General features: G+C 38.1%; 1 protein-coding gene across 1 annotated transcript; it reads left to right on the forward strand.

Annotated features, from left to right (window-relative positions):
- The first annotated feature begins 3 nt into the window (after positions 1-3).
- Positions 4-23,362, forward strand: WBP4 (WW domain binding protein 4). Its single transcript, XM_021530808.2, has 10 exons — positions 4-102; positions 6,372-6,444; positions 7,838-7,900; positions 7,998-8,121; positions 8,906-9,118; positions 9,913-9,968; positions 12,780-12,846; positions 14,943-15,082; positions 16,099-16,331; positions 18,082-23,362. Coding segments are annotated over exons 1-10 (1,179 nt in total). The 5' UTR covers positions 4-100; the 3' UTR covers positions 18,290-23,362.
- Positions 23,363-24,672: the final 1,310 nt, after the last annotated feature.

A 24,672-nucleotide genomic window follows, 5' to 3' on the forward strand; every position in this document is an offset into this window, starting at 1 on the left:
GCTCCCTCCCTCCCTCCCCGGCGCCGCCCCGTCCCGCCCCGGCGGCGCGGCGAGCGGAGGGAGTGCGGGGCAGCGGCGCGGCGGGCGGAGGGGAGCGGCGATGTGAGTGCCGGGGCCGGGGGAGCGGGCACGGCCCCCGCCCTGCGAGCCGGGCTCGGGCCGGGCTGGTGGCGTGTGGTGCGGGGGCAGGGCCGGGGCCGGGGCCGGGGCCGGTGGGGCTGCGGCCGTGCCCCGGCTGTGGCCGGCGACCCCCGCCCCGCTGGGTGAAGTGTTTCGGTGTCGCTCCGGTCCCTCTGCTCCCGTCCGGCCTGCCGCTCTCTTCAGGCTGTTTGCTTCTGCTGCGTTGCCTTGCTCTTATCGCCCCGGCACAGGCCGGGCAGCTTCGCCTCCCGCCGGCGGGGCGGGGAGGGCTGCGAGGGATGCAGCCCCTGGCTCCTCACCCTGCACCTCCTCTCTGTGCCCTTTCTCGCCTCCTCTCTGTGCCCTTTCTCACCTCCTCTCTGTACCCTTTCTCGCCTCCTCTCTGTGCCCTTTCTCACCTCCTCTCTGTGCCCTTTCTCACCCCCGCTCTCTCTCTCCCTCCCTCTCCCCTGCACTCCCTCCTGCCCCTCTCTCCATCCCCCCTGGCCTCCCTCGTCCCTCCCTCTTCCAGGTCCCCCCAGCTTGCGGCCGCCTTTGGTTCTGGGCGAGGCGTGAGGAAGAAAATAGTCCGCGCCTTGGTTCTGTCTGGCTGTCACTACCTCTTGAAGCCTTTAATTAGGAATTTTGTGTTAATACCTGGACACATTTTGGGGAGGGGGATGTGTAAAAATCCAAGCTGCTGTCTTTATTAGGTGGGAATGACATATAGAATGGTATATCTATCTACTTGTTTCTGTTTTGTTTCAAAATATCCTAACTTCCTGCTGAAAAAAAGAATCTTGACCTGGTCAAAAATTTCTCTAGAGAAATTTCTCTAGAGGTCTGTCTGTGGGGCAGTACTTGATGGTGAGCTGTGTGAGCCTGCCTTACAGACTGGTACTAGGTACAGCAATGTTCTTAATTTTAGTTATTGCTAAAATTATACCTGAACAGATTCCTGACCCAATTTATGTTGTTGGTTTTTTCCTCTCTTCTAATACTTATCACATTCTTCCTGACATAGCCCATATCCTTCTTCTGCATCTACAGCAGCAGATCTCTGCTTTCAGGAGATATCCATGACTTCAGATATTTAACTTTTGAAAGCTGACTCAGTTCACTTTAGGTTCCCTGTATAAGGATGAAACACACACCTAAGGAGTTCAGTATGCTTCTCAAGTGTCTCTTTCAGATGCAAAGAGTGCTGGTTTTGAGATGACCATTTCCATCTATTGTCAGGGAGAACTACTATTTTGAGAACTACAGTTTCCATCTATTGACAGACAACTCTACCTCACTGTTTAGACAACTGAAGTTAGAGGAGATGACCTAGAGAACTGCAGCTCCATACATGCAAAAGGCTGCTTTCTCTGATATCTTTGTGCATTCTTGTATGTTAAAGTATTTGTGGCATTAGAAATGGTTGAGTCACCATCCCTGGAGGTAGTTCAAAGACACATAGATGTGTCACTTAGGGACATGGTTTAGTGGTGGATTTCACAGTGCTGGGCTAAGGGTTGGACTCAATGATCTTAAAGGTCTTTTCCAACCTAAATGATTCTGTGATTCTGTAATTTACAGTTTCGAAAAGAGGTCTGGCAAAGAAGATTCATGTGAATACAGGTCAGGCTGAGCAGCTTCTGCAGTCTATTTTCCATTGGATATTGTAATTCGTATGTAGCTCACAGGGGGCTAATATAATGATAAAAAGAAGCAGATGTTTGGGTTGTGAATTAGAATTTGCCAAGAGCTTGCAAAAAATATATGTGACTTGAGAGCCAGAAGAGCAAAGCCCTTCAGAGAACTGCCATGTTTCATGTGGATGAAACTCTCATTCAGGGCTTCTCTGGAGGAGCCCATGGGTAAACATATGTTGTGTGATCTATTAGAAAGCCAACAAGCTGGGATTAGGCAGGACAGTCCCATGTACTTGCAGTGTCAGAGATAGTCTTCTCCTTACCTTCTTTTTAAATGCCTTAAAAAAAAAAAAGTTAAGGGTATTTAACTAATAAGGGTTTTTAGGGTACAATTAGTACACTACGAATGAACAGAGTTGCTGTGAATTATCAGGGAGTGTGAGTCATTAAGGGCCATGGCACTGGGACCTACTTCACAGTACAAGAAAACATTTTTTATCTTCTCTGCCAATCTTAGCATTGCAATTTTAGGTCTCAGAATACTGGGATATTTGAACTAGAATTAGCTGTTCTTGAGCAGCTTCCCATGTGGAGGAAGATCTGTTGTGAAATACATGGAATTCTTTTTTCTTTTGTTTTTTTTCCTACTTCTTTCTGTTACAGAAGTGTTACTTTTGTTCAGAAGTATGCAGTATTTCAAATAGCATTAGAAATAACAACAGATTCTGTCCTTTTGAGTGGCTGTTATAGTTTTCAAAGCAAATGCTTCCAGATTTTGTTTGTACAGTAAAATTCTTTTTCATTGTGTCCAGAACCACCTAAACCAGTTGTTTCTCTTTCCCTCTTGATTTCAGTACATGGTAGGAGCAAAATCCTCCAGCCCAATCGCCATGTAAAGTTTGGCAAAGTTGTCTCAGCTCAAGGTAGCTACTTGATGAGGATTTTTAAGATTCCCTGTATAGGAAAAGCTGTTTGCACCACCTTTTGAAACTTTAATGGTACAGTAACTCATGAAGAGAAGCAGCCTGTAGGTTGAGGATTCAGAGCCCTGGACTCTCGTACTTGAGTTACTCTGCAGGTTACTTCTGAACCTGTCCTTTTTGCATACTCCCAAACACATGGTTCCCATGCTGGGATGTGTAACCAGTCACCGCAGCATAGGCTGTGTGATTCTCCTGGCTCAAGAAATGCATTATGCAGAGTATAAATCCTTGAGTTTCAGTGCTTTCTCTTTGAGTTTCATCATTTTCATATCTTTTGGAATGGCAAATAACAGGCATTGTTAATGCAGAGTTGCTACTTGTTCTTTCTTGTCTTCTTGTTCACTCTGATGCTTTAGTTTCAGAAATCTGAAAATGTTTTTAACATTGATCAATTGGCACTCTACTGTTTGCAGCCAAGACTTTGTCATCTCATGAGTTTCAAAAAAAAACCAGTTTGATGTTCATTTCCTCCTTTTCCTTCCTTTTCCTTTAGCCCCCTAAAATGTTGTACATCTTCTGCTGAGTAGTATGACCAGTAAAAGTTGAAAGAAGATCACTGTTCTCAGGGAGACACAAACTGGTTGTGAGTTAGTATGAGATTTCCAAGTCTGGATGGGTCTTGCAGCAATTTGCCCAGAGCTTCCCCAGTACCCATCTCTATGGGGGCTGCCCTGTTCCCTGGTAACCGGCTACCAAATCAGCTTGCTCAGCCAGCCCGAGAAAGTCAGGCTCCAAAGAGATTGTCCAGAACCCTTCTCCCGAGTCAGAGCTTCACAGTAAAACTGGCACCCCTCTCTGGGTCTGTGTCACCAAACTCCCTTTTGGGAGCCATGTCTGGCAAAATGTGTGCAGTGCTAAACCTCAATCCTGCAAACCTGGACAAGGCAGACATGATGTACTCTAGACTGTCTTCTGTACTCCAGACTTTCCTCCTTACTAAAAGGAAGAAAGGGAGCTGTACTGGTGCTGGCCAACTTTCTAGTCCTTAGGAAGCTGGCACAGCTGTAGAGCTGAAAACAAGAATCAACCTCAACTTCTGACAGAAGACAAGGACTCTTAAAAGCTATTTTGACTGCAATGACTTTACAAAATAACTGTTTCCCATTATTTGTACACAATTATTCAAGAATAAAAAACCTACTTTATTCTCAAGCCTGTATTTGTCAGATTGATAAAACAATCACAGACTTAAAAAATTGTCATGGATCTGAATTGTGACTGGAGCCCATGAAGAACTTGTAGCATCTCAATAAAGTGGGATTTCACTTCAGTTGCTGCTCCTTTCCAGCAATATTCCTTTTTCGTTTGCTCTCATTGCAGGACCACTGTAACTTTGCAGGTTCTGCTGTTGTTTCAGTGGCAGGTCTTATTCAATGGACATTTCAGCTGAGTTGGCTCTTTTTTTTTCCAGTTGTGTGAACTCAAGTAGAAAATCTTTAAGAGAATTATTTCGTATATAAGGTTCATGCTCATAAGCGACAGAATTGAGATCATAAGTTACACAATTCATTAATCATAAAATGCAGGATTTAAGGTTCTTGGGATAGCTGTGCACACTACCGTTGACATTATTTTATATGTAACAGTAGAGAGAGAGATTTTATGAAAACCAATAGGAAATGAAACAAAAATACTTTTATCAAGATGTTGATTTGTACTGAAGCCACAGGTGTGCCCTCAGGTTCCTGAGAGGGATTACTCTGTGTATTGCTACAGTGGTTTGCAACAGATGCCGTGTCCAGCAGTAAAATAGAGCTGAGAAAATATGGCTTGTCAAATTCTCAGGTCTTGACTTGTGGTGGGTGCAGCTGTACAGTCTTAATTTTAGCACTTACATTTGATTCTGTTGAAGAGAAAGAGACTCCTCTCTTTGGTTAAACTTGGAAGAAGGCAGAGGTTCTTGCACATCCCAAACATGCAGTGATGCTTTTTTTACAGTTTATGCTTTCTGTCAAAATTGGTCCATTGCCATAGGAATGGCATGCATTTAGCTAGAAATTTGTTGTAGATGGTGTCAAAGGGTTTATAGACAAGTTATAGTTCAAGCAGGAAAAAGGATCTTGAGGTATTTCTGAGCTTTCAATTTCTCCCTCCCGCTCAGCTGGTTTTCCAGACAGAGCATTAGATTTCTCTGGCTTTACCCCAGTATGTTCGGGTATAAGTCCCAAAAAACCCTCTTTTAATTAAATGTGTGACTGAGTAATCACACAGTTCTAAAGTTCACCATTTAGGGATGAGTGGATTTCTGTTTAAATTGGGAAAAGCCCAGCTGCTTCTTTCTGGATTTCCAGGAAATTGCTTGAAAAGTTGTGCATTGCTAACCATGCTATTGCTTATAGATTGATATATTTTTGCAGAGTACATCTTTTGTACTTAGACTTTCAAATAATCATAGCCTCTTGGCTATTTTATTTTTATTTATTTTATTTGTATTTTTGTGTGAAGCACTGGTGGGAGAATGTATTTTGATACCTGCTTCAATTCTAGGAGTTGAGTTGATCAGATCTGTTTCTGTAATTAAAGATCTGCTTACATGTATCATAAGGATTGAGGGTACTATTGTTGTGCATGGAAGAAGTTTTGGTTTTATTGAATAAGAATATCAGGAAGTATTGTCCTTAAACTTTGTACAGTGGTCTTCATGTATCATAAGGATTGAGGGTACTATTGTTGTGCATGGAAGAAGTTTTGGTTTTACTGAATAAGAATATCAGGAAGTATTGTCCTTAAACTTTTTACAGTGGTCTTCAGACAAAAAGCCAAGATTCATTTTTTCTGATGTTATCAGTGTAATTGTGGTTATTTTTAAAATGTTGTCCCTCATTCTTTGTCATTTTAATTTAAAAATATAGAAGTCAGTTGTTCAAATGTGTTCTGGTGAACAAAAGCATTGTTTCTGTTGCTGCAAGACAATGAGAAATAGAATTGCTTCTACACGATTCTTATCTGGCATTAGAAGGTGGTTTTTGATGAAGAAACAGGCATTGGAGGTTGTTGGTTTTACTGTTAAATACTCTGATATACTAACTTTTCAGCTCTGAAGAGTTTTCCCCAAGTTTCCTCGCTTATCTAATTACATGGGTCAGAAATTCCCACTTTTTTACACTGAAACATCCAAACAATTTACTGCTGTGTATGTGACCCCACAGGTCAGAATCTGGTCTGGGATTCACTCCCCACAGTAGCTCAGTGTTGTCCAGAACTGCACCTTTGTGTTGCTGAGTTCACTGTATACAGTATCCAGCATTTTATGAAAAACAGTGCAAGTTGTATTTTTCTGACCGTTCCATGTTTAAATTGGGTATCTAGAGCTGCTTGTTTTTCTCTGGCTTGCCTTGTCTCATATTTCTGGTTCTTACAGCACTGCCTCAGTTGTAAAAATTCTGCAGTTTTTGAAGATCAGATGGTTAAAATCCCAGTACTGAACTGTGCTTTATGAGACACAGTTGTTAATACAGCTATTCTTGGTAGACTTTGTTTAAAAAAAAAAAGAAAACCAAGTTTCCTTTCATAGTATTTAATCACCCAATGAGGACTAAATTTAGTTTCTGAAGAGATATATAAATATGTATGAAAACCTGTGGCTTTAGTTACTGTTTAAGATTATGCATCTTTTCTTTTCTTTCCCCAGGGCCGATTACTGGAAATCTCAGCCTAAAAAATTCTGCGATTACTGCAAGTGCTGGATAGCAGACAACAGACCTGTACGATGGTCTACCATACTATGTCAATTATTTGAAATATTAGGAATTTGAATTACAGGCTTTAAACATCACTTTTTGATACTAGTCTTTTGATGCATGAAAATTGTTCTATAAAAATGCCTTTGTAATACCTGTGGTGTTTAAAATATATTATGTCAGAACCAGATACCCACATACAAGATGGTGTCTGCTGTTCTCCTTGGCAGTACAGATAGGGACTAAGTATCTGACTCTGCTTATTCTTCAAGTTCTGTAACTTAACATTTGGTCTGTCTTGAAGCTGTCTGCACCTGTCCTTCCCTTTCATGTGCAAGTAGAAAGCAAAACCTGGCATCTGTACTGTTTGTATGTGGTAGGCACAGTACAGCCAGTGCTCTGAGCTCTTAAAGCTGGTTTCTTTCATTTCACACAGCCCACAGAAGCATTACTGGGTTACAGAAAGGTGTTTCAGACTTGTCTTTTGCAGACTACTAGACACATTGGTATCTTCCTTAGCAGTAGGTTTTGTATTCCTGACTGTATGCCAGGGAGAGCTGAGCTTCCTCTGGCTTACAGTAAGATACCTAATTAGCTCACATGAACTACAGGTATCTTCCCAGAGTAAGTGAAGAGAAATACGTGTCAAAGGAGGGATTTGAGCAATTTATAAAGTCTGTCTCTATACAAGATGAGTCATCCTGGTATGTGCATCCTCTGCACATCAGTTTGTGCAAAGGTCAGGCTTAGGCATCTAACATCTGAACACCCAAATGAGCACAGATGTTTTTATGTGAGAACCACATGAGGACTACCACTGTTGTACCTGAGCTTCTGAACTCCTTCCATCTCCTACTGGTGTCTTTCTGGCAGCTTTTTGGCTTGCAGACTGTTCTGTTATCCTTAGTTATCCAACTCCCCCACTTTTCCTTTTCCTCATTCTCGCTCTCTTTTTTCAGATTTTTGAATCTGCAGTCTGGTTTAAATTCATGAGATATTTCTGAAGTGTAGCATAATGTAATTAAGGGTAGTAACTAATACTTGGAACATTAAATAACCTATATGGTTTTTAAGTTTGCATAAGAACAGGGACAAAAAAAAATATGATGATATGTGAGAGGATAGCATGAAGAGGGAACCCAGATTCCCTGTTGTCTGTAACGTGTGCTGAGCACTATTATTTGAAAAAAAATGAATCTCTTAAATATACTACAAGATTTTATAATTTCTCTGTTGAATGTTTCTCATGATATTCATGTATTCCTATAGCCATTTTAGAATAAATCTTCTCAGAACAGGTTACATTTAGGCTTGTTCAACTAAAATTAGTCCAACTAAATTTTAAGTAACTAAAATTAACTGTTTTAAAATTGTATAATACATATTACTTTTCTTGGTTTTTTTTTTTACTTTGAAGAGCATTGAGTTTCATGAAAGAGGAAAGAATCATAAAGAAAATGTGGCAAAGAGAATTAGTGAGGTAACTCAAATACCTTAATTGCACAATGTTTATTTTTACTCTTCTACATTATCAGATTGGTTTAATTTATTCTTTTGGGGGTTTTGTTTTGTTTTAGATTAAGAAGAAAAGCTTGGAAAAGGCAAAAGAAGAAGAAAACATGTCAAAAGAATTTGCAGCAATGGAGGAGGCTGCAATGAAAGCATATCAAGAGGATATGAAAAGGCTTGGAATTAAGCCAGGTAGTTGATATAGTTGTCAGAAGATAAAGACAGAATTGAAAGAATATTGACTAGGAGAGTTTTGTCTTACATTGGGTTTAGGAGTGAGAGAAGGCCTCCAGGACTGTTTCTCATTAAAAAAAAAATGGAGTTTGCAAATTGCCAGTAGTAGAAGTTATAGCTATGGTATCCCCTGATCCATGGAACAATCAAATCTGGAGTAGAAAAATTAAACAATGTGTTAACAGAAAGCTAGGCTGTAGCTGGTGCTTTGAATCCGCAGTGCAGCTTCCTTTGATTAATTGTATGTTTCACTTTTGCCAGTTGGAAGCAAAAGTTCCCATGAGTAGGAGAGGCAGGCTGGGTTCCCACTGGTGTGAAACAGTGGAGATGAGAATCTCCTAGTCAGCTTGCAGCTCAGCAAGTATCTTTGTTCTGGACATCGAAGACATACTATCCTTTAAAAACAAGTTTGTAGTTTCAGGCTCTTACAGCAGCTGTCTTTTTCATAACTCTTTTAGTTTCTCTTTTGTTGTTTAGTTAGAGATCATTGGTCCTTAAGATTTTTCTCTTTGTTACTCATCATTTTAAATTTGGACATTGTTATGATGCTATAGTAGTGGTACAGAGCAAGATTCTTTTAATGTAGTTTTCTGTGCACTGGCTAGGAGTATAATACTAAGGATTTTCACTCATTAATGAAAATACGTATAAGAACAAAATTTCTTATTTTCTGTTGTGCAAGAGTGACTAATATTTAAGTTCAGAATACTAGTCTTTTTTAAAGGATATTTTTTTCTCTAAGATGATGTAGGGTCCAGTTCAACACAGAGTAAAACGCAGAGTAACACAGTGGAAACTAAAGGAAAGAAAGAAAAGAAAGAGAAGAAGGAAAAGAAAGAAAAGAAAAAAAAGAAACCTCAGGATGCCTCGATGCCACCAAAAATTGAAACAAAGGAGTGGGTGCAAGGATTATCTCCCGAAGGCTATACATACTACTACAACACAAAAACTGGAGGTAAAAGCTACTGAGGAACTAGTGCAGATATAGTTACTGAATATAAGTGAGAAAAGGCTATCTGCGGGTTTTTTTTTTACTTCTCTGCTCTTTCAGCTGTATGCTGTTAATTAAAATGTGAACACTTAGATGGAGTTTTGGTATTTAACATTTAAAACTTGGGTATCCAGAATTTCAGACTCATTTTACTGTTGATTAATAATGGAAGAATACAGTAATTCCATAGTTTCTGGAAATGTTTAGCCTGCCAGGGGTTAAGTACACAAAGATAGCCGTGTTCTTCCTGAAGAAGCTTTGTGATCAGGAATGTGAAATAAACTCATTGTGTCTTTCCACATTTACAGGATTTATCTAACTGACTTCTCTTGAGGAGCTGCATGTTGTGATTTACTTTAGAATATAAAAGCAACCCTCTTTTATGATTAATGAGAATGTTACAAACTGGTTTTTTATAAATTGAAGGATTGATATTGGTATTTACTGTAGTCTTTTATAATTTAATTTTCTTTTTAACCAAAAATCCTGTATCTCTGCATCAGGCATAGTAATAGAGTCTGGAGGGTTGTTAGCTCCAGTAAAGCCAGCTGTAATTATGATACTGTGGTTTATTGTTCATACCATAGTTTGGTCAATGATTATTTATATTCCAGCATGATGTATATATATTTATATAATTTGTTTATATGTGTGCACACTGCAGTGTCATATCCTTTAGATCTGTTTTTCGTAAAGATTATTAAATATAAGCGAAATTGAATTATGTGAAATGGGTGAAATATGCTTTTGTTTTTTAGAATCACAGTGGGAGAAACCTAAAGGATTCCAAGGCAACTCTCAAAACTCACAAACGGTAATAAAATTATTAATAGTTTTCTTTGTCCTTGTAAACACTTAAATAATCTTAAATAATCTAAGCAATTTGCAAGTTGTCTGATTGAGGAAGATTAATTTTTTGCCCTTTAAAGTTAGGAATATATAATTTGAATATGTAGAATCTTTTATGACAAGCTGCAGTTTTACTATAGAAATCCTGTTTGGCTAATTTCTCTGTCAAGGGAAGAAAAGTAATTAGTGATGGTTGGGTTCCTGCAGAAGATACTTATTTTATGCTTCAGCCCATAAAATGGAAAGCTTTTGGGAAATTCTGAATAAATTTTGTTAAACCTTTTCTAAATTAAATGCAATTATAAAAACTAAATATTACACAGTTAAAGTAGTTAAGCTTCCTTTATCTAAGGCATCACTGAGACTACATTGTAGTAGTTGAAAAAAATAATGCTCATTTTTTAATGTTTGCTTTATGATACATATGTTGTATAATAAATAGTATTTTTCCTAGGTTTCTTACAATTATGGAACCTATATGCAAGCAATTATTCATTGAAATTAGTAATTTAGTGCATTACTTAATTTTCATTATTTGAAGCACAGAAAAGCTTGCAGAATAGTCCAAAGACAGAAAAATTTCTTATTATGATTAATGGGTTTTCCCATTAAACTTCCCACTCCAGGATTTTTGTGCTTCACAGCATTAAAAACAGGATTTTTCCAACACTCCTGTGATGTTACGTTTCCCTGTTTTCAAGATAGGTGACATAATACACTTTAGTTTGATGTCAGTTTTGTTGGATTTGCTGATGTTGGATTTTACACTAGTGTTCAAAAAAACCCTGGTGTTTTCAGAGTGCTTAATATTCTGTAGCTCTTTACATTGCATGCTATTCTGGCTTTCTCATTCCCTTGTCCTGTGGTTTTGCACAACTTGATAGTCAGCACTTCAACTTTATCTTTCTAGTCAATGCACAGCATTGCAATATGTAAAGTCAGTCTTACTGTAGCCTTCCACTGAAAGATGTGGTCCTGAAACTAATCTTGTATGGTCCTTGGTACATATTTACCCTGGCAGTGACCTAGTTCAGGCAGGGAAGGCATCAGAGTTTAGGTTAGTGCTTTGGAGACTTATTTCCTTGCTATCAGCATTCTGAATAATCAGAAAAAATGCCAATGTGGGCAGAACAGATTGGGGGCAAGAAGGCACTCCCTTCTTGGCATCAATTTGAAGTTAGTTCATCCTAGCCATATCAGAAGCACACACCTTCAACTTTCAGTATCTCTAGCACCACACAGCTGTATTTTGCCATTCCTCCTTCACCCTGCTTAGTGACTTTGTCCTGTCTTGAGTTATTTTCGCTGTCGCTAAAAACAAGCATTTGATTGCTCCCTTATTTAGTCTGAGCTAAGGATATTGGGAACATTCCAGATCTCTAGCAAGGACTCAGTGCACAGAAATTAAAGGGCATGATTGCAATACGTCATGCCAGGAATCCTCCTGGTTTTACAGCACGTTAGGTTTTGCTCAGACTTGGTAAGAGGTGGGGAGGACATGAAGGGGCGTGTTAAAGGCTGCCTATAGCCAGTTAGACTGACAGTGTGCTTCTTAGCATTTATGTCACACTCAGTGTGCCTGGTGTCAGATATTGGCTGAAAACCTTTAACCAATAGGTCTACAAATGCTCAGGATCTAATTCTTAAAAAAAAAGAACTGGGTTATATGTTTTTTAGCCTCTTCATCCTTAAAATAAACTTCCCTTTTGCTTTTGTCAAAACCAGCACACTGAAACTTCTGAGGGCAAAACCTTGAGAAAGCGTGATTCTGAAGGCTTTCACACCTTGCCTGTTCTGAACTTATCAGTACAAGTTTTTTTGTGTTTACAGAATGAGTGCAAGAACTTTAGCTTCTGACTGTATTGTACTTTTAATAAAAAAAAAACCCAAAGTTTTAACAAGAGTATTAAGCAAATGTATAGGTGTGCAAAAGCCTCTCTGTATATCTCTGTATACACACACGCATTTATTAATACCAAAATAATGTATGGTGAAGTTGCCTAACACAGAGCTGGCAGTATTGGTACTTAAGGAGCAGGGAAGTAGGTGTGTTCTAAGAGGGGATGAAAACTTGTTTTCTAAGGATAATGTTAGGGCATGTGTAATGACTGTAATAAAATAAATTACATATCCACAAAGATATACCAGCAAGTTCAGCCACATTTCATGTTTATTTATTAATCAGTAGAGGAAAAAGTGGAAAAGTGCAGAGATTGTTGAAATTGGTATTTTAGTAAAGAAGTAAAATTGTTGGCATGCAATGTTTGATTCTGTAATTATTTGCTGTAATGTTCTATTTTGGGATAAATTTTTATTTGTTTGTGTATATTTAATTTGTGATAATATTTATTGGTACTAGTTTTCTGTAGCCCTCACAAAGATCTAAGTCTCCCAGAGAATTTTTTCATCAGTTTTCACTAAAGACAATGACACAAATAAGAAATTACAGCCTCAGGGGTGAAATCTTTGAGAAAACCCAAACATGTAAAAAAATGGCCTATATGAAAATTTAAACAGTATGGCAACAGTTATTATGCAGCCTCACACTAATTATCCACTGAGAATAATTGTATAGGTGCATTTGCAGTATTTTAAGTTAGGGAATTCCATCTCATTGGAGTCAAAGGGAATACTTTCTAACAATGTTAGGAATTCAAGCAATAAACCAGTAAGATGATCACAGACAAAAATTATTCAGGGGTTGAATAGACTCAAAAGTGCTGCATTGGCTGATCCTGAAAACTTAGTTTCATGAGCTCCTCTATCTTTTTCCTAGGGAGCAGAGTGGGTGGAAGGTGTCACTGAAGATGGTCATACCTATTACTATAACACACAAACTGGAGGTAAGTACTTTCTTTGCAGTTAAACTGCGTCACAGAGAGGGTTTTAGAAAGACCTCTTTTTTTTTTGTTTTGCAAAAGCTGCATTTTTTTACTAAGTTTTGTATTTTTTAAGGTGCTGTCTTAGTTGAAATAAAATAGTTGCTTAAGTCAGCACTGGCTTTCTGGCTGCATTGTCAGTGTGCATACGTTTTTGCTTCAGAGGTTTTTTTGGATATTCAACTTGTAATTCTAAACTAGGCATTAATCTTTACTACATATATATTGAAATTACAGTTTGGAAACTAGAAGGAGGAAGGATTTTGTGTTGATGGGCATGTAGAACTGACTGAGAAGCTCCTAAACTTCCTCTTGCTGACATAGCATTGATAAGAAAGTCCAGAATCTTACCTCCTACTTCTTTTCCACTTTTTTCTCCCTACATGGGGAGTTTTGTGGTAACTCTCTCAGAACAGCATCTGTTTTCTAAATCTATCGGAATCATTTTAAGGTCAATGATGCCTCTCTGGAGAGCAAGTGGTTTTTTTGCTGACTATGAGTTTTCCTTCTGCAGTTGGGTATGAAGTGGCATTGCTAATGATGCCAAGAATAGGGAAAAAACAAAAACAAAAACAAACAAACAAAAAAAAAAAAAAAAAAAAAAAAAAAACAAAAAAAAAAAAAAAAAAAAAAAAAAAACAAAAAAAAAAAACAAACAAAAAAACAAACAAAAAAAAAAAACAACAAAAAAAAAACCACCAACCAATAAAACCAATCCAAAACCTTTCACTTCAAAACTGGGCCACTCCCCTGTTCAAAGGATTTGCAATTTCTTTTGAAAGGGAAAGATGCTGGTTATTTTTAAACATTGCCTTTCAAGTTCAGATGCATTTTTGCCTATGTTTGCTGTATTTTAAGTACTTTATGGACATATGACACTTGTGAAGAGTATGTTTCTAATCATCACATAGAGCAGAATTCTGGCTTTTGAGATTTCAAATTGATCCCTTGCTTTTATGTAGCTTTAAGTGTGTCTCTTGGGAGTACTTGAAAATTACTTCTCTCTTCTGTTAATAGTAATCCCATCCTCTGACAACAAAACAAACTTTTAACTGATATAAATAATTATAAGTGTCTCATGTCAGACACACAACTTAGGGGACTGATGGCTCCAGGCTTGGTGCTACGAGAATGGGAGGTTGCACCTACTCCACTCTTTATGTGGCACTTGGGAAATTGGACTTGCTCAGTTACTAATCTGAAGCCAGGTGACAGCAGTACCCTTAAGAGACTGTGCTGTTCATGCAAAGTTATTCATTGCCAGTTTCTTACATCTTTACTTCAAGATAGGCACTTACATGTGTTGTTTGCAGTTAGGAAAAAGAGTAGGGTTTTTTAATATCTGAAAGTTTATATAAAATTGTCAACTGAAAGTTGGTGTACTTTTGCCATATTTTTACTAAAACCAGTTTTAAGAGCATTGAGTCAACTTTTGAGTAATTCTTCTCAGTATATTTACTGGAATACTACTTCTAAATTTAAAATGAGGATGTATGTGCATGTACATATTGTGTATGTATTTCTAGTCTTTTCAGATTGATGTTTGTATTTCCTTGTTTGCTTGAGAGCTCTTTTAATTAGAGACTTAATGTTACTAAGCAAAGCAGCACTAGAAAAGGGTTTAGCTGCCTGGAGACCTGAACCTTGCAGTTATCATTCTTTACTTTATCCTGTCCTTGTAACCAATGAACAGCTCAAATCCAATAGGCACATGTACAGGACAATTAATTTATTTGTCTGTCCTGTGTAAGGATGAGAGGGACCACAGTCTTGTGAGTCACAGTTTGCTGTGTGTGGTGGTTTTTGTAAGAGCTAATTAAAACAAGCTTTATCAACAGTGAACTCTGCTGTCCTGACTGTGTCTCTGCTGGGAAGAAATGTTATCTTTCTGATTATGGTTATTAAAACAAATGTACGAAACAAAGGCAAAAGCTTTTTGCTAAATTATTTGCTGTATTTTTGCATAAGGCAGCACTGCTTCTGAAAGGTTAGGTTGTTGAAGCAATAACAGATCAAAACAAGAAGCATGAATAATGTGGTTGTTTGAATGTCTTGGACAGTATCCACATGGGAGAAACCGGATGGTTTTGTTTCATCTTCAAATGAGAAGGGTCAGCGTGACAAGCCTGCAGAAACAACATCTGAATCAGACTCAGAAGATAGTGAGAATGAAGCAGAGAGTTCAGAAACAAACTTCAAGGTAAGTTTTCTTCAGATTTATTTTGCATACATGATCTTATACTTGAAAATTATAACTGAATCTTTTATGATTTGTGGTAGGTTGTACTTGCTGAAATGAGATTAAAACATGTGACTAAAAGTAAAATTTTGCACTTCTTAGTAAAATGAATATTTATTCAATTATTTGGCTCATTAGTGACACTCTTCCAGAATAGAAAGCATGATCTTTCCTTCAACACACCAGAAGTAACTTGAATTCTACAAGAGATGTGATGTTCTCTGAGAAAGGTTACTGTCATCTCTCTGAAATAATCCACAAAATGGTTTGGTATGAGGATGATTTCAACCTTTCATTGGTAAATGTGACTGCCAGTTGTGACTTCAGGGAATGCTTTGGACTGAAATTGGCATGGTTTTAGTTTTTTTATTAAATTGAGAAGAAACATAGCACATAGTACAAAATCTGTATCAATTATATATTTCAAACATAAATTTAAAACTTGTGATAAAATGTGTGATGTCTCTGATTGGGTTAGATGGTTTCCCTGGAGCTGATAATTCAGAACATAGAGAGACAGTTTAAATACAAAATGTATTCCTAGACAGGTGTAAATTGTAAAACACATACTTTTGTATCACTGTGCATCATTAGAAACTGCTACCAGGTATTAGCAATAAGTGTGTGCATCTGGATGTAGAGAAAGTTGCATGTGAAATTTTTCCTATTTATTTTAAGATGTGCTAAGATTTGTTTTCAAGTGAATTTGTAAGTTTGTTAACTTCAGCCTTGGTAGATGGCATTTTCCTGCTTTAATTTCTTGTAACTTTTAAGGTTTGTTTTCTTCTATAAAGCTAAAGAAGAAAAATTTGTAGATTCTATTGCAATATGAATTTATGGCTTCAAGTTACTCTTGGTTGAAAAGCATGAATAGTAGATAGTAAGTAGATAATAGTAGCAAATAAAAGATGTAAAATAAAGCTACATTATGTTTTCATTTAGGCTTTTTTGCTTAAGATGGGTTTTTTCCTCTTTAGAGGAAAGGAGATAATGGTGGAGAATCAGAGGAAGGTAAAAAATCTCCCAAAGCTAAAAAGTTAAGCCCTTATGGGAAATGGCGAGAAGTTAAGTCAGAAGAAACCATGGATAAAGAGGAGAGTACATCAGCTTCCCAAGAAACCTCTAGTGATGGATCTAACAAGACCAACCCTTATGGAAAATGGAAAGCACTTAAGGAAGTAGGGGAAGAACAAGAAGAAGAAGAAGCAGGGTGAGTATCTTTTTACCATTCTTATTTTCATAATGTTGTTTGCAGAAATTGAAGCTCTTTTTCCTCTGAATTCTGGCAGAATTTGCACAACTGTGATTGGAAATGTTGCCCAAATACAATTATTTTCACAATTGTTATTTTAAGTAATAACTCTCATTGCAGACAGAGGTGGTGTTTTGGGTTTTGTGTAGAAGTTCATCATGAGTACAGTGTAAATTGAAGTGATTTAAGAATCATAGTCATGCACTGTTTTTTCAGAGGCTGTTTCAAAGCTATGTTACTCTAAGCTTACGTTCCTTACATCATCTCTTTCAACAATCTGATTCAGTTGCCCCAGGAGTTCCTATGATCTCTCTCTCTCTCTCTTCCCCCCCTGTCAGACCAATGAACTGCAGATGTTTTCATAAAGTGCATCTGATCAGAAGGGCTGTTTTTCTGCATAATGCCTGTGGTGAATCTTTTGTTTCTTCCTTGTGAAGTATGCTCTTTTATTGTAAGCTTCTTCTTGTGGAACCCTCAAGGAGTGTGGCAAAAATAGGTTTTGGAGAATGAAAAGAGTCTTTCTCCTTGTGTTTTCTCCATTCTCAACATTATAGAGCAGGTAGTCCTCCTACAGTGCTCATACTAAATTAAGCACTGATGCACTTCTTGGAGATGATAACATTCAGATAACATCTCCTGAATTGTACCAGCTAAACTGCTCCTTGACTGCTGAGCTGAAAAATTCTTTTGGGTTTTGGGAAAGCACTGTGTAGTAAAAATTGCATTCAGCCACTGAACCTGATAGATCAGTCTGTACTTTAACAGACAGGCTTGAGATGAGCACACGTGGCAATGAGACAAATGCAGTTGTTCGTTACTTACTTTAAATCCAGTCTAGGCACAGTGCCAACCACTTCCAGAAAATTTACACTTTTGGGATACTGCAACAGTCACATTTTCTTGACTTGCCACATTTTTGTGGCTCTTGTTTGGGTGCTTGAGCCAGATCCATGTCTTCTTAGAAGCATGGAACCTCAGACTGCTTCCATGCTTCTAAGCTGGAACACAAGCTGACATCAGGCTAACGCTCAGTAGTAGCAAAATATCTCTGCAGCAGTGTTGTGCTGGTGCGACACCTGTGATTTAGGTGAATTTCTGCCAGCTCTTCGGTTCTTCTTTGTCATGTGTTTGTGCCATGGGTTATCCTTGTGGAACACAGTGTTTTGCTGCTGACCCTTTAAAACTAATAGGTCATTTTTAGTTGTTGTCTTTGATTTGTTTGGATCAGTATTGGGTGTGATCCTGCCCTCTGAAGCCGCCTCTTCCAGCTTAGGATCACTGTCTGATTTGGTAAGCTGGGTCTCTCTTCTGTCATGCAGTCCTTTCAGGATGGACACCTGAGACAAAAACTCAAAGGTGTTCTGGCAGTGAACCACTGCTACTACTCACTGTCTACTGTCTTCCAGTATTCTTAAATTTACAGACATACAGCCCTCTTCTTGCAGGACTTTTGACACAGTGAGTGCTTGGGCCATGCTATGTGTTCTGTACGGAATGAGGTGTTCATTTGTTACTTTCTATGGCAGCCTACATAGAAGAAACAAAGAACATGGGTGTTTTTTCTTGATGCCTGTCATGATAATAACTAGAAGACTGCATCTAGCTCAAAGCTGTTTTGTCAAATAAAAATAGCTGTTGCTGTCTGCAATACACCATGTTGCTTTCTCCATGTAGATTAACCCTTTTACATTTTCCTCTCTTCTCCCAGTGAAAAAGTGGACCTGGAGCTTCCAAGTACAGAGAGTGACAATGTAGCACCCCCAGTGCTAGAAGATCCAGAAGAGGAAACAGTCATATTTAAAGAGAAGACCGTCACCTCCCTTGGCGACCTGACAGAAGGGGTGCCAACGTTTAAGAAGAGGAAATTTGAAAATGGAAAATCTAGAAACTTAAGACAAAGACTAAGTGATCAGTAATACTTAACAAATAATTTTTAATTCTGTTTAAGATAGAGTGAATTAAAAGTTTAATATTTTAAACAGGCTTTTATAAAGAAAGTGTTGGATAGAAGTTAAGGATTTATAGGTAATAAAACATACATGAGTTTAATATTTTTTTATTTTATTTTGATGTGATTTGTTTTGAAATGGAAGTTTGTGTTAAATTACTTATGCAGCAATATTGTAAATACATGTATTCTTTATTGTAACCATGCCATCCAAGTTCTGCTTGCTCTCTGTATGCTGTTTTAAATACATTTCATAAGGTTTTTTACTCCTTTTCTAAGTATGTGAGAATGCAGTAATCCTTAATCTGACAAAAAGGAAGTAGACCTTTTATTTTCATAGAGGAACTGGATCAACAGAATATACTAGAGAGTAAAATCATCCCCCAAGATTGTTTATGTGGCGTAGTTTCTCCACTAGCAAGTAAAATATTGTGCTTACTAACCTTCATCTGATCACTTGCAAAAGAGTGGGTAGTGAGACTGCCAGCATTTCAAACTGATCATTTAGAAGCTGTTTTTAGAAGAGTTAGTCACATCAGTGCCACCCATTCCAAATTATGTTCTGAAAAATTATTTGTGTATGTGCATGGTAAATGTATTAAACCTCTGCAGAAGATTTAACCCTGATGAATCCTAACTTGTAGTAACAGCACCAGAGCCACACCTATTGGAGTAGACATTTCTGTGATGTCTTCCTGTCTCCTGATTTATTGTTATCTACTTGAATTTTTCCTTCCTTTAACTTACCAAGATTTCTTTTTTAGTCTTGCTTTCTTTTTGTCTATTTCCTAACAAAATAGACAAATATTGCCTGATAATTTAATTAAATATTTTATTGCCTGATATTTTAATGAAAAAATACTTTAGAGACTCAGCCCTGCTATGGCATACAGGACCATTTTTGAGATGGTTGTGTTTTTTCTGTTGATAAGAAGTGTGTATTTTATGGTTGCAGTGTTTGATAAGCTGAGAGGGCCTAAGCGTGTTGAAGCTTCATCATTATCCTTACCATAGGGGAGGAAACCAAAAGATCAGCAGAGCTGATGGCTGTAAAGTCCAAGATGACTTGGATGTTTTCTTAAGGATTGTCCCACTTGGTGGGATTAGTCTGCATTTAGTATCACCAGGATTTGTTGTCTGTGTCAAAATAAAGCTGCACTCATTGCTTCTCTATCCATCAAACAGTGAACCAGATAGGTCTATATAATCAATCTGTTAAAAACGATGTTTCTATTCTTAAAGCTCACAGTGTTTTGTTCAGGGGAGTCTCAGTCAAAAAAAAAAAAGGAATGCAGCTAAGGCAGTTGTCAAGAGTCCAGCAAAATAGAGTTGGTAACTGCTGAGCTTGAATTTCTTTGAGAAAACAGCTATTAATCTGTTGGATCAATTGAGAAAGGAGTGCAGGACAGGGAATCTGGTTTATTCTGTATCACAGTGGAAGTTGAAGTTCTTTTTTTTTGATTCTTGTGATTTTTGCTCTGTTTAGAAGAAAATTATTGTATTTAATCTCATGTGTTTTCTTGGCTTCCTCAGGATTGGTGTATTTTGGCTGACGTTTGTTCTGATAAATTTGAAAGTTTACTTAATATGTTAGCCTGGATTATTATTTAGTGATGCAGGACACATGCAAGATGCTTCAAAGTCTAAGATGCAGGAATGAGCAACATGTACTCCCAGGAGAGGGTTTTTAATCAGATTTTTTAGGGTTTGTTCTTACTTGTGCATTACTCTGGGGGCCTGCTCTAACTTGAAGTTTTCCTGTGTTTGTGGCCAGTTTACTCTTCCAATTTACACAAGCCCTGCCCTTGAGCTAAGTAGCTTTCCTTTACCTTGAATCCATCACATCTTCTCTCTTTGAAATCGCAAACAGCGTCCTTGTGTGACAGGATCTTCAGTGTCCCACCAGTGCTTCTCTTCACCTATTCCAGCCTGTGTCTGCCTGGACTGCACTTGCCTAGATGGATTTCCCTGGGCTAGTTCACCTTGATTAAAGCTATGCATGATGTCACCAATACTTCTTAGCATATTGAAAGTAACTCTTGATACTTCCCTAAACCTCATTTGCTTTTCACATGACCTCACACGCTGTCTGCCATGAGCACCCTTACCTGTGACTTACCACTACATCTGATTCTTGCTGCTCCTTTGCATTTGGTAGCTGCTGAGTTACCAGCTGGTGGTCATGCTTTTCTTTTAAAAAAAATTCTTTTTTTTCTTAGACTTTTTTTGTAGTGTTGCATTCATCCTCTTTCTGTTACTCCAAGCCTAAAGTATATGCATTTCATTATGATTTCAAAGTTGGTTTTATGTATTAGTACAGTTTTATCAAATAGTATAGGGTTTTCTTGTAGGCTCCACTTTCAGTATCCTCTGAGGAGGATAGCTTTACTCTTTTAGTGAGGTTCCCAAAATTAGCATATTTTCTTTAAAACACTTTGTCACTTTCAACTGGTCACAGGCAGTGATTTAAGATACCTGTAACTAAATCTCTTGAGCAGATGTTTAAAGACATCTGAAAATGAGTGTTTAAAACTTGTTTCCTTGTGGAGCTGCTGTTAGTAATGAGCCAATGGTCTTTGTATTGTATTAAACAGACAAAATGGAACATTAGGAAAAAATACTAAAAATTTTCTTTGCTTACAGCTAGTAAAGTTAGTTTAAATACCATACATGTGGTTTTAGCTGATGTGACTTTTAAAGCCTGCATTTCACAAAGAAATACAGCACTTTGCTCTCCACTACCTCTGAAAGTTAGAGACCAGTTAATTCTTTGTTCTTAAGTGTAAGATATAAAAAGGGCCAGTTGAGTTTTGATATATCCTAAACTATTGTTTAATTTTGCACCATGCTGTTATTCAATTTCCTTACTGTGTATCTAAACCAAATATTTTCTGCTCTTCACAAAAATACTTATGTGAGATTTAAGGCAGACGTTGCTTTTCCATGACATCTGTTTTGCACAGATCTCCCTCCCTTCTGTACCTCCCTGCAAACCCGTCTACTTTTGGAATTTGCTATAGGAGCCCTCTAGGTATTGCCACAGTTACAGTCCTCATCTGCTAACCCTTCTTTGGACCGCACTGGCTTTTGACAAAGGAATGTTCATTTTACTGTTTCAGCCAAGTGCTGTGTTTTCTGGATGATCTATTTTCTATTAGACAGAGTGTTTTTATCTGCTTGCCTGTTTTTATTGCAAGCTCCTTGACTACACCATTGGGTTTGTATGATGTCATAGACATCATGAGCAATATGAGGAGAACCAGAGAACAGGGGGGAGTCATTGCAATTTCTGATGGTGATTTCTTCTGTGTGGTTTTAAGCCAGTCAGTTCACTGCTCTATTTTTCTTTCCTTGCCTCATGTTTTCATCTACCTTGTTTGCTTAGGCAGCTTCACAGCATAAGATTTGTGTGTGTCTTTACAGCTGGGCCTGCCTCAAGTTGGTGCTGCTTTTAGAAGCAAATATATTGCATGTACAGAAAAAAAGAAAAATTATTTTGTTGGGCATTTGCTATGCCAGGAGCTGTGCAGAGACTGCTCAGTTTTGCTCATGTTATAGAATAATCCTTGTTCCTATTTAGGCTAAAATACATTTTAATCCTTCACCTAGGGATTTGTAGATTCAAATCCACAATTTCCTAGCAGGGTTAAGTTTTGTTTCACCCTTATAGATAAAATCTGTGCCTGCATCATCATCCAGTTCCAATACTCAGTTTCAGAAGCTTGAGGGCTGGGGAGATCAGGATATGGATCTGAGTTAAATTCCCTAACTTGTGCATGTATAAATATTTCTCCTTTTCTTCTTTCTTCCCTAAAAATTTTATTTCAGTGCAAATTTTGTCATCTCAGAAAGGGAGTAAAAAACAATTTCACACTGCTATGTTCCTTTGATTTGTTTTTTGAGTTGTGTCTCCCCTTTTTTAGTACTTTGCTTATTATTGCTGTGTTCCTCGAATTGTCTTCCTCCAGCATTCCCAGATATGCAAATCTCTGCCACCGCCATGCCATGTTTCTGTTGTCCTCCTTCACCTTCTCCCCAGCACTGCTGAGATTTCCAGAAAGTTTCATGTTCTTCTGTAGCCACCATGTGTCCAGGTCCTGCCTCCCAGGAGTGATTCTGCTGCCTGTTTGCACTGTGCCCTGAAGAACCCTGTCTGTTTTCCAGCAACACACAAGCTGTTTTAAGACTTCATATGTGCTCTTTTGATGTCCTTGATAATTACTTTTCCCAAGACAGAATCCATTCCTTGTACAGGGTTTGTAGGCCTTAGATCCTTTTGCTTGTTGGTACAAAAGCTGTCTGTATACCTCCTATCAGCTGTGGCAACCCTTGGGTTCTGTTTCTTCAGCCAGACCTCTTCAGTCTCTCTTCTATCTACCTCTTAAGTGCCCCTACCTTCTACCTGTTAAATTATTTAATTTAGAATTTGTGTTAACCATTTGTGTGATTAACAGGTTTGGTTTGTGTAATGTTTCAGGATAGAACTTGAATAGAAGTTTCCATACAAAAAAAAAAAAGTGTTGCAAATTATCACCTCAAAAAGGCTAAATTTGCCCAAGAGGATTCTCAGAGAGCCAGATTTCAGAGGTTCCTGGAGAATTTGGGGAATTCCAAGGATTCCCAAAAGCAGATTTGATTTTACCTGTAAAACAATAAATAGCCTATGTTAAAAACAGCAGTGTTTTACAGACCATGAACTAGAGACAATGGATTTTAATGGCTTGCTTGGGGTGATTGAAAAGTGGTTTTTTTTAGTTTATAAGTAATGTCTGCAAAGTTAAACAGCTGGTTTCTCTTCTCAGTTGCAATTACAAAATTTTGCTCTTGAAGTGGAATTTTTATGAAAATACTAAATAAAGCTTTCATTTCAACAATCTGTACCATCATGCATCTGTTCAGGGGGTTTAGGGCAACCTGGGAGATTTAGGGGTGCAGATTCTATTCAAAATGGAGCCTGAGGTAAATATAAACTAAAATAGATCTGTAAATATGGAACTGCTTCTTAAAAATAAATATTTTTATTTTGTGGCTACCAACAGAATACTTGTGTACATTCCTTCTGCACCTTAAACAGCAACTGGAAATTGGTTTATTCTGTGCATCGAGTAACAAAAACTGTAGTTTTAAATTTTTTATTTAAATTTTTTTAACTGAGTTCAGGTTAAGATTTGTTGCAGTTACTGTTAGTAACTTAAAGTAACTAAAGTTAGTAAATAAAGCTGAATCTATGAGCTTTTTGATTATAACCAACTGTGATTCAATATTACATGTATTTTCTGGCCTTAGGAACAATGAGCAGTGCTCTGAGGGTCAGATACACACTCAATGACTCAATGAAAGCAATTGAGGCAAGGTACCCAGGCTGCCCTCCTTTTGCAGAGGGTGAACATCCATCTCTGCGCTGCCATGGAAGTGCTATTGCTTCCCGGCACACACAGTTTTTGTCTGGCTTCTCTGCTGGCTGAGTGAGACACTGCTGCATGAGACCTCAGCAGAGAGATGAAAGAGATGCAGGAACTACATTCCCTACCAATCAGCAGGATCTGCAGAGTGGTGAAGCTGGTGCCTTGCACGAGCTGTGACGTGATGTGATGTCTGTAAGTAAGGTCCCCAGGCAGTGCTGAGGGGATGCCAGACAGTAGTTTCTGTTTGGTAGTTTCTGTTTGCTGTAACACTATTTGACAAGGAAAGCTGCAGGAGGAGGCTGTTTTGAGCAGAGGAACATCCTCTTGGTCTGTTGTGCTTGTTTCTTCCCAAGAAACTGTTTTCCCTTTTCCTCCCTATGCTTTGCTACTCTAATTTTTCCTGCTATTGATTTTGCTGCTGAAAGTCCCAATTGCTTGGAGGAATCAAAAAGCCCAAGCTCAAATAATCCATCCTGAAAACACCTCAGAAATAGCAGTGTTATTTTCCACACCCCTTCCTTGAGGAGAAGTGCTGGGCCATGGTCAAATACAATCAGCTTCTAGCTCTTACATCACACAGAGAGGCTGGGGTGGAAGAGCTCAAAAAAATACTTGAAGCCATAATTTATTCTAAGTTTGGAGAAAACTATTTCAAATAACTTTTTGTCAATGAGGAGAAGCAAATATATCTGGTTTTAGTAAAGCAGAGCATTGCAGGCAGTGTTTCCACTCTATCCCAACTGTCATAGCTGTATTTTGCTGACATACCCATGTATATGCAATTGCAGGAAAAGCTTACGACAAAGACCCTTCAGCATCTCCTGGGCCAGGCTGGCAGAAGGAGCTCAGCTTCTAAATTTCAATTTAGGACATCCAAAACTTAATAAAGAGGGGTGCTGCTTTCCCTCTTCTCATCACTCTGCACAAAACCATTTTGTTGTTAATA

This window comes from Lonchura striata, chromosome 2 (genome assembly GCF_046129695.1).
Source record: "Lonchura striata isolate bLonStr1 chromosome 2, bLonStr1.mat, whole genome shotgun sequence".
Lineage (NCBI taxonomy): Eukaryota > Metazoa > Chordata > Aves > Passeriformes > Estrildidae > Lonchura > Lonchura striata.